Source organism: Mesoplodon bidens (genome assembly GCF_964165515.1).
Source record: "Mesoplodon bidens genome assembly, chromosome: 18".
In the NCBI taxonomy this organism is placed as follows: domain Eukaryota; kingdom Metazoa; phylum Chordata; class Mammalia; order Artiodactyla; family Ziphiidae; genus Mesoplodon; species Mesoplodon bidens.
The window spans coordinates 19373727-19386947 of record NC_138175.1 but is presented as its reverse complement, the minus strand read 5'-3'; the positions used below and the strand labels follow the sequence as shown (position 1 = coordinate 19386947).

At 45.1% G+C, this 13221-nt stretch overlaps 2 protein-coding genes across 2 annotated transcripts in view; one reads left to right on the top strand and one right to left on the bottom strand.

The window, feature by feature from the left end:
• The window catches only part of PSKH1 (protein serine kinase H1), a 37510-nt gene that overhangs the window by 21055 nt on the left and 3234 nt on the right, over positions 1–13221 (top strand). The gene's annotated exons all lie outside the window — the stretch shown is intronic.
• LOC308606656 (small ribosomal subunit protein eS12-like) lies at positions 1532–2040 on the bottom strand. The gene is given in 2 exon segments (XM_081217798.1): positions 1532–1780; positions 1783–2040. Coding segments are annotated over 2 exon segments (396 nt in total). The 5' UTR covers positions 1970–2040; the 3' UTR covers positions 1532–1571.

The following is a 13221-nucleotide window of genomic DNA, read 5'->3' as shown; positions in this document are numbered from 1 at the left end:
CCATTTGTCTGTCGATGGGCATTTATGGGCATTCCATGACCTGGCTATTGTAAATAGTGCTGCAGTGAACATTGGGGTGCATGTGTCTTTTTGAATTATGGTTTTCTCTGGGTATATGCCCAGTAGTGGGATTGCTGGGTCATATGGTAATTCTATTTTTAGTTTTTTAAGGAACCTCCATTCTGTTCTCCATAGTGGCTGTATCAATTTATTCCTACCAACAGTGCAAGAGGGTTCCAATTTCTCCACACCCTCTCCAGCATTTGGTGTTGTAGATTTTCTGATGATGCCCATTCTGACTGGTGTGAGGTGATACCTCACTGTAGTTTTGATTTACATTTCTCTAATAATTAGTGATGTTGAGCAGCTTTTCATGTGCTTCTTGGCCATCTGTATGTCTTCTTTGGAGAAATGTCTATTTAGGTCTTCTGCCCATTTTTTGATTGGGTTGTTTTTTAAATATTGAGCTGCATGAGCTATTTATGTATTTTGGAGTTTAATACTTTGTTTCTCATTTGCAAATATTTTCTGCCATTCTGAGCGTTGTCTTTTCTCAACTTTGTAAAAAAAATGTATTTATTTAATTTATTTAGTTTTGGCTGTGTTGGGTCTTCGTTGCTGCACGCGGGCTTTCTCTAACTGCGGTGAGCGGGGGCTTCTCATTGCAGTGGCTTCTCTTGTTGCGGAGTATGGGCGCTAGGCATGTGGGCTTCAGTTGTGGCACGCTGGCTCTAGAGCGCAGGCTCAGTAGTTGTGGCGCACGGGCTTAGTTGCTCCACGGCATGTGGGATCTTCCCGGACAGAGCTCGAACCCATGTCCCCTGCATTGGCAGGCGGATTCTTAACCGCTGCGCCACCAAGGAAGCCCTGTCTTTTCATCTTGATTGTAGTTTCCTTTTAAGTTTCATTAGATTTCATTTGTTTATTTTTGTTTTTATTTCCATTACTGTGGGAGGTGGATCAAAAAAGATCTTGCTGTGATTTATGTCAAAGAATGTTCTTCCTATGTTTTCCTCTAAGAGTTTTATAGTGTCTGGTCTTACATTTAGGTCTCTAATCCATTTTGAGTTATTTTGAGTTTATTTTGTGTATGGTGTTAGGGAGTGTTCTAATTTCATTCTTTTACATGTAGCTGTCCGGTTCTCCCAGCACCACTTATTGTAAAAGACTGTCTTTTCTCCATTGTATATCCTTGCCTCCTTTGTCATAGATTAGTTGACCATAGGTGTGTGGGTTTGTCTCTGGGCTTTCTATCCTGTTCCATTGATCTGTATTTCTGTTTTTGTGCCAGTACCATATTGTCTTCTTTACTGTAGCTTTGTAGTATAGTCTGAAGTCAGGGAGTCTGATTCCTCCAGCTTCATTTTTTTCCCTCAAGACTGCTTTGGCTATTTGGGGTCTTTTGTGTCTCCATACAAATTTTAAGATATTTTGTTCTAGTTCTGTAAAAAATGCCACTGGTAATTTGATAGGGTTTGCATTGAATCTGTAGATTGCTTTGGGTAGTGTAGTCATCTTTTTTTTTTTTTTTTTTTTTTTTTGAGGAACAAGAGCCCAGTTTTTTTATTTGATCATTTCTTGCATTTGAAGTACTCCTCGATGACATCCTTGGCCTGAGACTCTTTGCCATAGTCCTTAACCACCACACAGCTGCAGCCAACCACTTTACGGGGTTTTCCCTCTCTGTCAGTTTTACAGAGGCCTACCCATTCCCCTAGTTTCTTGTTGTCATCAACCTTAATCAGGTTGATTTGGTGCTCAGCACAAAGGGCCTCCACCACTTGACATACATAGGCTCATCACAGTTGGACGTAAGCACACAGAGATGGGCTTGGCGCTTGTCTAAGGCTTTGGCAGCTTCGCGAATTCCACGTGCTAGGCCATCGTGGATGAGGGCGGTCTTAAGCACCTCTTGCAGAGCGGTATTAACGTCCATTACACCTCCAGCAGCAATGCCTTCCTCGGCCATGGCGGTGGGTTACCGGTGGAGCCGAATCTTGAGTGCACCCGCGCCTCCGCCTCCGCGCGGCTCCGCGGCGGCAGGGCAGTATAGTCATCTTCACAATATTGATTCTTCCAATCCAAGAACATGGTATATCTCTCTATCTGTTTGTGTCGTCTTTGATTTCTTTCACCAGTGTCTTATAGTTTTCTGAGTACAGGTCTTTTACCTCCTTAAGTAGGTTTATTCCTAGGTATTTTATTCTTTTTGTTGCAGTGGTGAATGGGAGTGTTTCCTTAATTTCTCTTTCTGATCTTTCGTTGTTAGTGTATAGGAATGCAAGAGATTTCTGTGCATTAATTTTGTATCCTGCAACTTTACCAAATTCATTGATGAGCTATAGTAGTTTTCTGGTGGCATCATTAGGATTCTCTATGTATAGTATCATGTCATCTGCAAACAGTGACGATTTTACTTCTTCTTTTCCAATTTGTATTTCTTTTATTTCTTTTTCTTCTCTGGTTGCTGTGGCTAAGACTTCCAAAACTATGTTGAATAATAGTGGTGAGAGTGGACATCCTTGTCTTGTTCCTGATCTTTGAGGAAATGCTTTCAGTCTTTCACCATTGAGAATGATGTTTGCTGTGGGTTTGTCGTATATGGCCTTTATTATGTTGAGGTAGGTGCCCTCTATGCCCACTTTCTGGAGAGTTTTTATCATAAAAGGGTGTTGAATTTTGTCAAAAGCTTTTTCTGCATCTATTGAGATATCATATGGTTTTTATCCTTCAGTTTGTTAATATGGTGTATCACATTGATTGATTTGCATATATTGAAGAATCCTTGCATCCCTCGGATAAATCCCACTTGATCATGGTGTTTGATCCTTTTAATGTGTTGTTGGATTCTGTTTGCTAGCATTTTGTTGAGGATTTTTGCATCTATATTCATCAGTGATACTGGTCTGTAATTTTCTTCTTTTGTAGTATCTTTGTCTGGTTTAGGTATGAGGGTGATGGTGGCCTCATAGAATGAGTTTGGGAGTGTTCCTTCCTCTGCAATTTTTTGGAAGAGTTTGAGAAGGATGGGTGTTAGCTCTTCTCTAAATGTTTGATAGAATTCACCTGTGAAGCAATCTGATCCTAGACTTTTGTTTGTTGGAAGATTTTTAATCACAGTTTCAATTTCACTACTTGTGATTGGTCTGTTCATATTTTCTGTTTCTTCCTGGTTCAGTCTTGGAAGGTTATACCTTTCTAAGAATTTGTCCATTTCTTCCAGGTTGTCCATTTTATTGGCATAGAGTTGCTTGTAGTAGTCTCTTAGGATGCTTTGTATTTCTGCGGTGTCCATTGTAACTTCTCCTTTTTCATTTCTAATTTTATTGATTTGAGTCCTCTCCCTCTTTTTCTTGATGAATCTGGCTAAAGGTTGATCAATTTTGTTTATCTTTTCAAAGAACCAGCTTGTAGTTTTATTGATCTTTGCTCTTGTTTTCTTTGTTTCTATTTCATTTATTTCTGCTCTGATCTTTATGATTTCTTTCCTTCTACTAACTTTGGATTTTGTTTGTTCTTCTTTCTCTAGTTCCTTTAGGTGTAAGGTTAGATTGTTTATTTGAGATTTTTCTTGTTTCTTGAGGTAGGCTTGTATTGCTATAAACTTCCCTCTCAGAACTGCTTTTGCTGCATCCCATAGGTTTTGGATCATCGTGTTTTCATTGTAATTTGTCTGTAGGTATTTTTTGATTTCCTCTTTGATTTCTTAAGTGATGTCTTGGTTATTTAGTAACGTATTGTTTAGCCTCCATGTGTTTGTGTTTTTTACGTTTTTTTTTTCCCTGTAATTGATTTCTAATCTCCTAGTGTTTTGGTTGGAAAAGATGCTTGATATGGTTTCAGTTTTCTTAAATTTACCGAGGCTTGATTTGTGACCCAAGATGTGATCTGTCCTGGAGCATGTTCCGTGTGCACTTGAGAAGAAAGTGTAATCTGCTGTTTTTGGATGGAATGTCCTATAAATATCAATTAAATCTATCTGGTCTATTGTGTCATTTAAAGCTTGTGTTTCCTTATTAATTTTCTGTCTGGATGATATGTCCATTGGTGTAAATCAGGTGTTAAAGTCCCCCACTATTATTGTGTTACTGTCGATTTCCTCTTTTATAGCTGTTAGCAGTTGCCTTATGTATTGAGGTGCTCCTGTGTTGGGTACATATATATTTATAATTGTTATATCCTCTTCTTGGATTGGTCCCTTGATCATTATATAGTGTCCTTCCTTGTCTCTTGTAACATTCTTTATTTTAAAGTCTATTTTATCTGATATGAGTATTGCTACTCCAGCTTTCTTTTGATTTCCATTTGTATGGAATATCTTTTTCCATCCCCTGACTTTCAGTCTGTATGTGTCCCTAGGTCTGAAGTGGGTCTCTTGTAGACAGCATATAGATGGGTCTTGTTTTTGTATCCATTCAGCAAGCCTGTGTCTTTTGGTTGGAGCATTTAATCCATTCATGTTTAAGGTAATTATTGATATGTATGTTCCTATTACCATTTTCTTAATTGTTATGGGTTTGTTTTTGTAGGTCCTTTTCTTCTCTTGTGTTTCCCACTTAGAGAAGTTCCTTTAGCATTTGTTGTAGAGCTGGTTTTGTGGTGCTGAATTCTCTTAGCTTTTGCTTGTCTGTAGAGCTTTTGATTTCTCCATCGAATCTGATGAGATCCTTGCCGGGTAGAGTAATCTTTTTTGTTTTTTTTAACATCTTTATTGGCGTATAATTGCTTTACAATGGTGTGTTAGTTTCTGCTTTATAACAAAGTGAATCAGCTGTACATATACATATATCTCCATGTCTCCTCCCTCTTGTGTCTCCCTCCCATACATATATCTCCATATCTCCTCCCTCTTGTGTCTCCCTCCCATCCTCTCTATCCCACCCCTCTAGGTGGTCACAGAGCACCGAGCTGATCTCCCTGTGCTATGCAGCTGCTTCCCACTAGCTATCTATTTTACATTTGGTAGTGTATATATGTCCATGCCACTCCCTCACTTCGTCCCAGCTTACCCTTCCCCCTCCCTGTGTCCTCAAGTCCATTCTCTACGTCTGCATCTTTATTCCTGTCCTGCCCCTAGGTTCTTCAGAACCATTTTTTTTTAAGATTCCATATATATGTGTTAGCATACAGTATTGCCCCCGGGTAGAGTAATCTTGGTTGTAGGTTCTTCCCTTTCATCACTTTATATATATTGTGCCACTCCCTTCTGGCTTGTAGAGTTTCTGCTGAGAAATCAGCTGTTAACCTTATGGGAGTTCCCTTGTATGTTATTTGTCGTTTTTCCCTTGCTGCTTTCAATAATTTTTCTTTGTCTTCCTTTTTTGTCAGTTTGATTACTATGTGTCTCGGCGTGTTTCTCCTTGGGTTTATCCTGCCTGGGACTCTCTGCACTTCCTGGACTTGGGTGGCTATTTCCTTTCCCATGTTAGGGAAGTTTTCAACTATAATCTCTTCAAATATTTTCTCTGGTCCTTTCTCTCTCTCTTCTCCTTCTGGGACCCCTATAATGCAAATGTTGTTGTGTTTAATGTTGTCCCAGAGGTCTCTTAGGCTGTCTTCATTTCTTTTCATTCTTTTTTCTTTATTGTGTTCCTTGGCAGTGAATTCCACCATTGTGTCTTCCAGGTCACTTATCCGTTCTTCTGCCTCAGGTATTCTGCTGTTGATTCCTTCTACTGTATTTTTCATTTCAGTTATTGTATTCTTCATCTTTGTTTGTTTGTTCCTTAATTCTTCTAGGTGTTTGTTCTTTAATTCTTCTAGATCTTTGTTAAACATTTCTTGCATTTTCTCGATCTTTGCCTCCATTCTTTTTCCGAGGTCCTGGATCATCTTTACTATCATTATTCTGAATTCTTTTTCTGGCAGGTTGCCTATCTCCACTTCATTTAGTTGTTTTTCTGGTTTTATCTGGTTCCTTCTCTGGTACAAAGTCCTCTGCCTTTTCATTTTGTCTGTCTTTCTGTGAATGTGGTTTTCCTTCCACAGGCTGCAGAATTGTAGTTCTTCTTGCTTCTGCTGTCTGCCCTCTGGTGGATGAGGCTATCTAAGAGACTTGTGCAGGCTTTCTGATGGGAGGGACTGGTGGTGGGTAGAGCTGGGTGTTACTCTGGTGGGCCCAGGACATTGTTAAAAGCAGACATTACTTGGTTGCTGACACAGGTTGCCAACATCCCTGATTACAGAACAGGCACACAGCATCCTTCCTCACTCTTGAGTTGCACTCTGTCTCCCTCCTGTCCCTGTCCTTCACTTTGCAGACTCTGGGCAGGGACAGGTTGGGGAGCAAGATTTCATTTTGTTATTCATCTCAAGTTTTATTTTTTTTATTTATTATTATTTTTTTTGAACTTTATTTATTTTTTATACAGCAGGTTCTTATTAGTTATCTATTTTTTTTTTTAAGTTTATTTATTTATTTTTTTAATTAGTTTCTGCTTTATAACAAAGTGAATCAGTCATACATATACATCTGTTCCCACATCCCTTCCCTCATGCATCTCCCTCCCTCCCACCCTCCCCATCCCACCCCTCCAGGCGGTCACAAAGCACCGAGCTGATCTCCCTATGCTCTGCGGCTGCTTCCCACTATCTATCTACCTTACGTTTGGTAGTGTATACACGTCCATGCCTCTCTTTCGCCTTGTCACAGCCCACCCTTCCCCCTCCCCATATCCTCAAGTCCATTCTCAAGTAGGTCTGCGTCTTCATTCCCGTTTTGCCCCTAGGTTCTTCATGACATTTTTTTTTTAAATTCCGTATATATGTGTTAGCATACGGTATTTGTCTTTCTCTTTCTGACTAACTTCACTCTAGTTATCTATTTTATACATATTAGTGTATATATGTCAATCCCAATCTCCCAATTCATCCCACCATCCCCAGCCCCCACTTTCCCCCCTTGGTGTCCATACGTTTGTTCTGTACATCTGTGTCTCTATTTCTGCCTTGCAGACTGGTTCATCTGTACCATTTTTCTAGATTCCACATATATGCATTAATATACGATATTTGTTTTTCTCTTTCTGACTTGCTTCACTCTGTATGACAGTCTCTGGATCCGTCTATGTCTCTACAAATGACCCAGTTTTGTTCCCTTTTTATGGCTGAGTAATATACCGTTGTATATATGTACCACATCTTTATCCATTCGTCTGTCGTTGGGCATTTAGGTTGCTTCCAAGACCTGGCTATTGTAAGTGGTGCTGCAGTGAACATTGGGGTGCATGTGTCTTTTTTTTTTTTACATCTTTATTGGAGTATAATTGCTTTACAGTGTTGTGTTAGTTTTTGCTGTATAACAAAGTGAATCTGCTATATGCATACATATATCCCCATATCCCCTCCCTCTTGCGTCTCCCTCCCACCCTCCTTATCCCATCCCTCTAGTTGGTTGCAAAGCACAGAGCTGATCTCCCTGTGCCATGCAGCTGCTTCCCACTAGCTAGCTATTTTACATTTGATAGTGTATATATGTCAGTGCTACTCTCTTACTTGGTCTCAGCTTACCCTTCCCCCCTCCGTGTCCTCAAGTCCATTCTCTACGTCTGTGTCTTTATTTCTGTCCTGCCCCTGGGTTCATCAGAACAATTTTTTTTTAGATTCCATATATATGTGTGTTAGCATACGGTATTTGTTTTTTTCTCTTTGACTTAACTTCACTCTGTATGACACTCTAGGTCCATCCACCGCACTACAAATAACTCAATTTCGTTTCTTTTTATGGCTGAGTAATATTCCATTGTATATATGTGCAACATCTTCTTTATCCATTCATCTGTCAGTGGACACTTAGGTTGCTTCCATGTCCTGGCTATTGTAAATAGTGCTGCAGTGAACCTTGGGGTGCATGTGTCTTTTTGAACTATGGTTTTCTCAGGGTATATGCCCAGTAGTGGGATTGCTAGGTCATATGGTAGTTCTATTTTTAGTTTTTTAAGGAACCTCCATACTGTTCTCCGTAGTGGCTGTATCAATTTACATTCCCACTAACAGTGCAAGAGGGTTCCCTTTTTTCCACACCCTCTCCAGCATTTGTTGTTTGTAGATTTTCTGATCATGCCCATTCTAACCGGTGTGAGGTGATACCTCCTTGTAGTTTTGAGTTGCATTTCTCTAATAATTTAAAATATTTTCTTGGCTGCACTGTACAGCATGTGGGATCTTAGTTCCTCAACCAGGGATTGAACCCACACCCCCTGCATTGGAAGCACAGAGTCTTAACCACTGGACTGCCAGGGAAGTCCCCATCTCAAGTTTTAGAACGCAGCTTTACCATCCTTTAAGTTGTCATGCCTTTTCTCATTTATTTTTATCTTCAAGATTCTCCACCTCTTTTTTTTAATATATATATATTTATTTATTTATTTATTTATATTTGGCTGCGTTGGGTCTTCACTGCTGTGCGCGGTCTTTCTTTAGTTGTGTTGAGCAGGGGCTACTCTTCATTGCGGTGCGTGGGCTTCTCATATCGGCGGCTTCTCTTGTTGCGGAGCATGGGCTTGAGGCGCGCAGGCTTCAGTAGTTGTGGCACGCGGGCTCTAGTGCGCAGGCTCAGTAGTTGCAACACGTGGGCTCAGTAGTTGTGGCTCGTGGGCTCTAGAGTGCAGGCTCAGTAGTTGTGGCGCACAGGCTTAGTTGCTCCGCAGCATGTGGGATCTTCCTGGACCAGGGCTCGAACCCGTGTCCCCTGCATTGGCAGGTGAATTCTTAACCACTGCGCCACCAGGGAAGCTCCTCTGCCTCTTTTTAAACCTCTATTATCTTCCTCCTTTTTCTCCTGTCAGCCTCTCTCCCTCAACATCTTTCTCTTTTCTGCTGCTCAGGTCCCCCCACCCACAGCGTGGTCTCAGCGTGGTGGATACTGTCTGTTCTGGAAGTCCAGACACCAGGATGGTGAGTGTCTTGACCAGAGGAGGAGATGCTGGCTCTACAGCCCCACAGTGTCTAATTGTGCTGATTTTTTCAAAACACTTTTCTTCATGGTTAACATCAAAGTGTGCTGTTCTTATCACACTAATAGTTCTGCTCTCCTGAGTAAACCTGAAGCTCCATTTCCCAGAATTTCCTCTGTGCCTTTCTCTCTGCTCTCATTCAGGCCCATGTCAGTACAGGAAGGAGGGCTGTGAATGTGGGAATGCTGGATCTGAAGAGACATGTTGAGACAAAGTTGAGGGAAGAATTGAGTCATGGGAGCAAAACCCAGGCTTCTTTCTCCCCCTTCTTCCCCTAGCATCTCTTTGCCTGGGCTTCCTTCTCTGCCAGGGAACCTTCCCCAGTGTCATCATGGGCTGGAAGAGAACGCATAAAGGTCAAGACGTCAAGTCAGCTTAAACGTTAGATGCTCTAGTTCTCTTCCTCACATGCGGCCAAGTGGGTAAAAAAGATGGGGAGCCATCTTCTTACAACCCAGGACTTTATAAACTGGAAGAGACTTAGAATTCATTGTATTCAGCTCCTTCATATTAACAGTGAGGAGGATGTGATTTCTTTACGGTCAGCCGAGACGGTAGACCTAGAACGCAGGTCACTGGGCTTCCAGCCCAACACTTCAATCTGTCACTCAGATGCCATCCCAAAGAGATGCTAGGCCTTTTTCTCCCCTTACTTGAGAGCCGTCAGACCTGCTTACCAGAGGGAGTCTAGGGTAAGCCCCGTGAGCTGGGTTTGCTGCTGGAAGGAAGCAGCTTCCTCCTCCCTCTGCAGCCTAGGCCTCGAAAGCTGGTTCCAGCCCTTGTTCCCTTAGCCCTGGGGCTCAAGGCAGGACCATGGAAGTAGCTTGGGTAACATTCTTGCCAGGCCCTTGTGACATTAGAGCTAGAGCAAGTGAATGAGACTGGGACGGGAGGAAGTATGTCCTCTGAGCTGGAGTGGCAAACCCTTTCTGGTCTGGTGCCTCCCTCTGAAGGTAGAGTTGGATTCAGCTGCTGAGTGTCACCAGGAGTGACTGGTCCCACAGAAGCAGGGCGATGAGGAGGGTGAAGTTGGTTAGGAAGCGCTTATGGGGGAGATCCTTCTTCTACCCGATTGGTTTCTCTGCTGTTACAGCATCAGGAATAGGTATCCGAACTGCAAGGACTCTGGGGGTTACAGGGTAGGCAGAAAGGCGGCCAGCTCGATGGTCAGAAACAGGGTGGAGGTGACACCCTTCCTCCTACAGCCTCTTCTTGTCCTCCTCTTGGGGCAGGACCCCTCACCCACACAGCTCATGAAAGACTGACTTGTGGACAGGAGAGTGCGGGCTGTCACCCTGAGTATTGCAGCTGTCCTCTGCCTGAGACCTGAGTGTCTGGAGGCAAGGCCGACTGACATTTTGATATTCCCTTTCATGCCCCATGCCCTCTGCCAGCCCAGAAATGGGTGGAAGCCTCTAGGAGACTGGCCAGGTGGTACCTGGGGCCTGTCCCTTCTGCCACCCACCTGAGGCTTACGTGTGTCCCTGATCTGGCCCCAAGTATACTGAGGCAAACGTTCTGTCCTCTACCCACAGCTGGCAGTTAGAGCTGTGGAAACTGAAGGGCATGACAGTTTATCATTTTCCTTTTTCCTCATGCCCATTTTTCTTTTTCTTTCTTTTGGCTCCACCGTTCGGCATGTGGGATCTTAGTTCCCTGACCAGGGGTCAAACCCGTGCCCCCTGCAGTGAAAGAGTGGAATCCTAACCACTGGACTGCCAGGGAATTTCCCGTTTTTCTTTTCCTCACTTGGCTGCATATGAGGAACAGAATGTTACCTGGCCAGTCAGTCAGAGGCTGCCAGACATACTCATGTGGCTCCAGAGGCCCAAGCATGTTGGGGAAGTAGGTGGGTTGGTCTGCATGTGTTGATCGCTTTCTTTTTTTTTTAATTTGGTTGTGCTGGGTCTCAGTTGCGGCAGGTGGGCTCCTTAGTTGCAGCAGGCAGGCTCCTTAGTTGCAGCTCGAGGGCGCCTCAGTTGCTGCTTGAGGGCTCTTTAGTTGCATCTTGCCGGCTCCTTAGTTGTGGCTCGCTGGCTCCTTAGTTGCGGCATGTGAACTCTTAGTTGCGGCATGCATGTGGGATCTAGTTTCCTGACCAGGGATCGAACCCGGGTCCCTTGCACTGGGAGCACGGAGTCTTAACCACATTGCCACCAGGGAGGTCCCGATCGCTTTCTCAGGAGGTGCTGAATTGGACTTGGCCAGAAGTGTGGCCATAGGTGAGTGTGGAAGGCCTTGCTTCTCCTTTGTGAGACCTGTTGGAGACCTCCAAGGGGCCACTATTCTGGAGGTCGACATAAGCCCCTGCCCCTCTGTCAGTGGGCTGGCTCAAGGACCACCTTCCCGTGTTCGTCCTGTTTGACTTCCCACTGCAGGTCCCTCAGTGTGTGAGGGTTAGGCTGGGTGCCATTGCACAGCCCGGTTCTCATGTCAGGACAGCTCGAGTCACATTGTCTTAGGGGACCCACCTGCGCACAGTTCTTCAAAGATGGGGAGAGCTGGGGCCTGCCAGAGAGGGTGGGCAGGCCCTCAGACTAATGAGCCCATCAGCATTCCTCACACTGCTGCCTGTACAAGGTAATTGGAGAGGCGAGTGCCTGGGGGAGGAGGAGGGGCAGATCAATCCGGCTCACTTTGGCGATCATGGCAACAAGCAGCAGGGGTTGACAGCTGGTGTGAGCCTGTGTCACTCTGGAGGTGGAGATGCTTAAGCGTGTCTAGTGAGAGGCCCATCTGAGACTGCACTGGACTGGTTTGGAGCTGCAGGGGGCCTGGGTTTGTTTGGCTGGGTATGGATATGAAGTGGGGATGCCTCCGATCCATCCGTATTCAGGTTCCTGACTTGTGAGTCCAGGTTCGCCACTTTTTATTCTGTCATTTGCAGAGGAGTTGCCTCTCTTCTGGCTTGACTGGGCCAAGGGCCAGGGGCAGAATCAATGTCCCAGCCCTGTTTGGCTGGCCTGGCCTGGCAGCTCTGTCTTGGAGCTGTCCCACCAACAGGCCAGGCTGAGCTGCAGTGTGTTCCCCAGTGATTTCTCCTTTTCTTGGAGACCATAAAAGCCGCAGTGCAGCACAAGCACAGGTGTTCCCATGACCTGTTGCAGCTCTAGGTTTGCTTTGTCCATCAGTGGCCCCATTATGCCTGTGTCTTTCCATTTCTCACATGAGTGACGGGGGCCACACTGTGCCTGTGGTCCAGCTTGGCCGGCCCCTCACAGTGGCTCTGTGTGTTCAGGTGGCAACAGCAAGCCATGGAGCCTTCGTGAACCGAGAGCCCGCGGCTACTGCGGCAACTGTCCAGTCCAGTCACCCTGCGTGTCAGCCTCAGTATCAGAGCCCTGAGTTACACAGGCCTGCAGGGGAATGTGGACCAGGCTTCCTGCGTGGGAGGGCTGTTGCTCCGTGCTCTCCCTCACTGCTCTCAGACAGCACGGGATTTACGGGCCCTAACTGCCCTCCTCCTGGAGGCCAGTCGCTTGCCAGGAATCACTGGGAGCTGACCCATTGGTGAGGAGGACCCTGTTAGGTGGCTATTTAGAAATCTAGGCTTTCTGTGACTTTCTTCCAGTTCAGCTCAGTAAAAGTTGAGATTTGCCTTCCAAAGGGCAAGTAAGGATAACAACTACAAGTAGCTCCACCCCTTCTCCAGGACTCCAGATGAGTCTTTTCCTTGTTTCCTACCCCACCCACTGCCTCCCGGTACATCGACATCAGTGGGGAAAGGCATGGGGGAAGAGTTGGGGGTCAAGGAAGCCTGACTGGGGGTAGCGATAACTGTGTTAGTGTGTCTGCTGAGTGGGCATGCAGCTACCCCAAATGTGGGCTCTCACACTTTCCTGAGCCCCTTGGAGAGTGTGTTCAGGGGCTCCTCAAGGTGAAGGGCACCATGGGGTAGAACAGTCAGACCTCTCACTGGACAGGAAGGAGGGTGATAGTACCCCTGGCATCCCAGCCGAACCACCTGGAGCAGGCTCAGCTGAAGTCCTAGCCACCCACCCTTTGGAGAGTGTCAGAGCCCGTGCCAGAGTGCTCCTAAGAGACGCAGGGACTCGGAGAAGTGCTGCATCTGCCCTCCTTCAGCAGAATAAGTCAAGGGCCCGGGCATCTGAGCCCCACATCCTGGAAGCAGCTGCAGGAGAGGACACCCATCAGGTGCCATGCATGGGTTGTTTACTCGCTGAGCCTCTATCTACTGAGTGCCTCCTGTATGCCCGGCACCAGGCACTGGTGAATAGCTAAGCATGGTCTAATGGGAACAATAAAC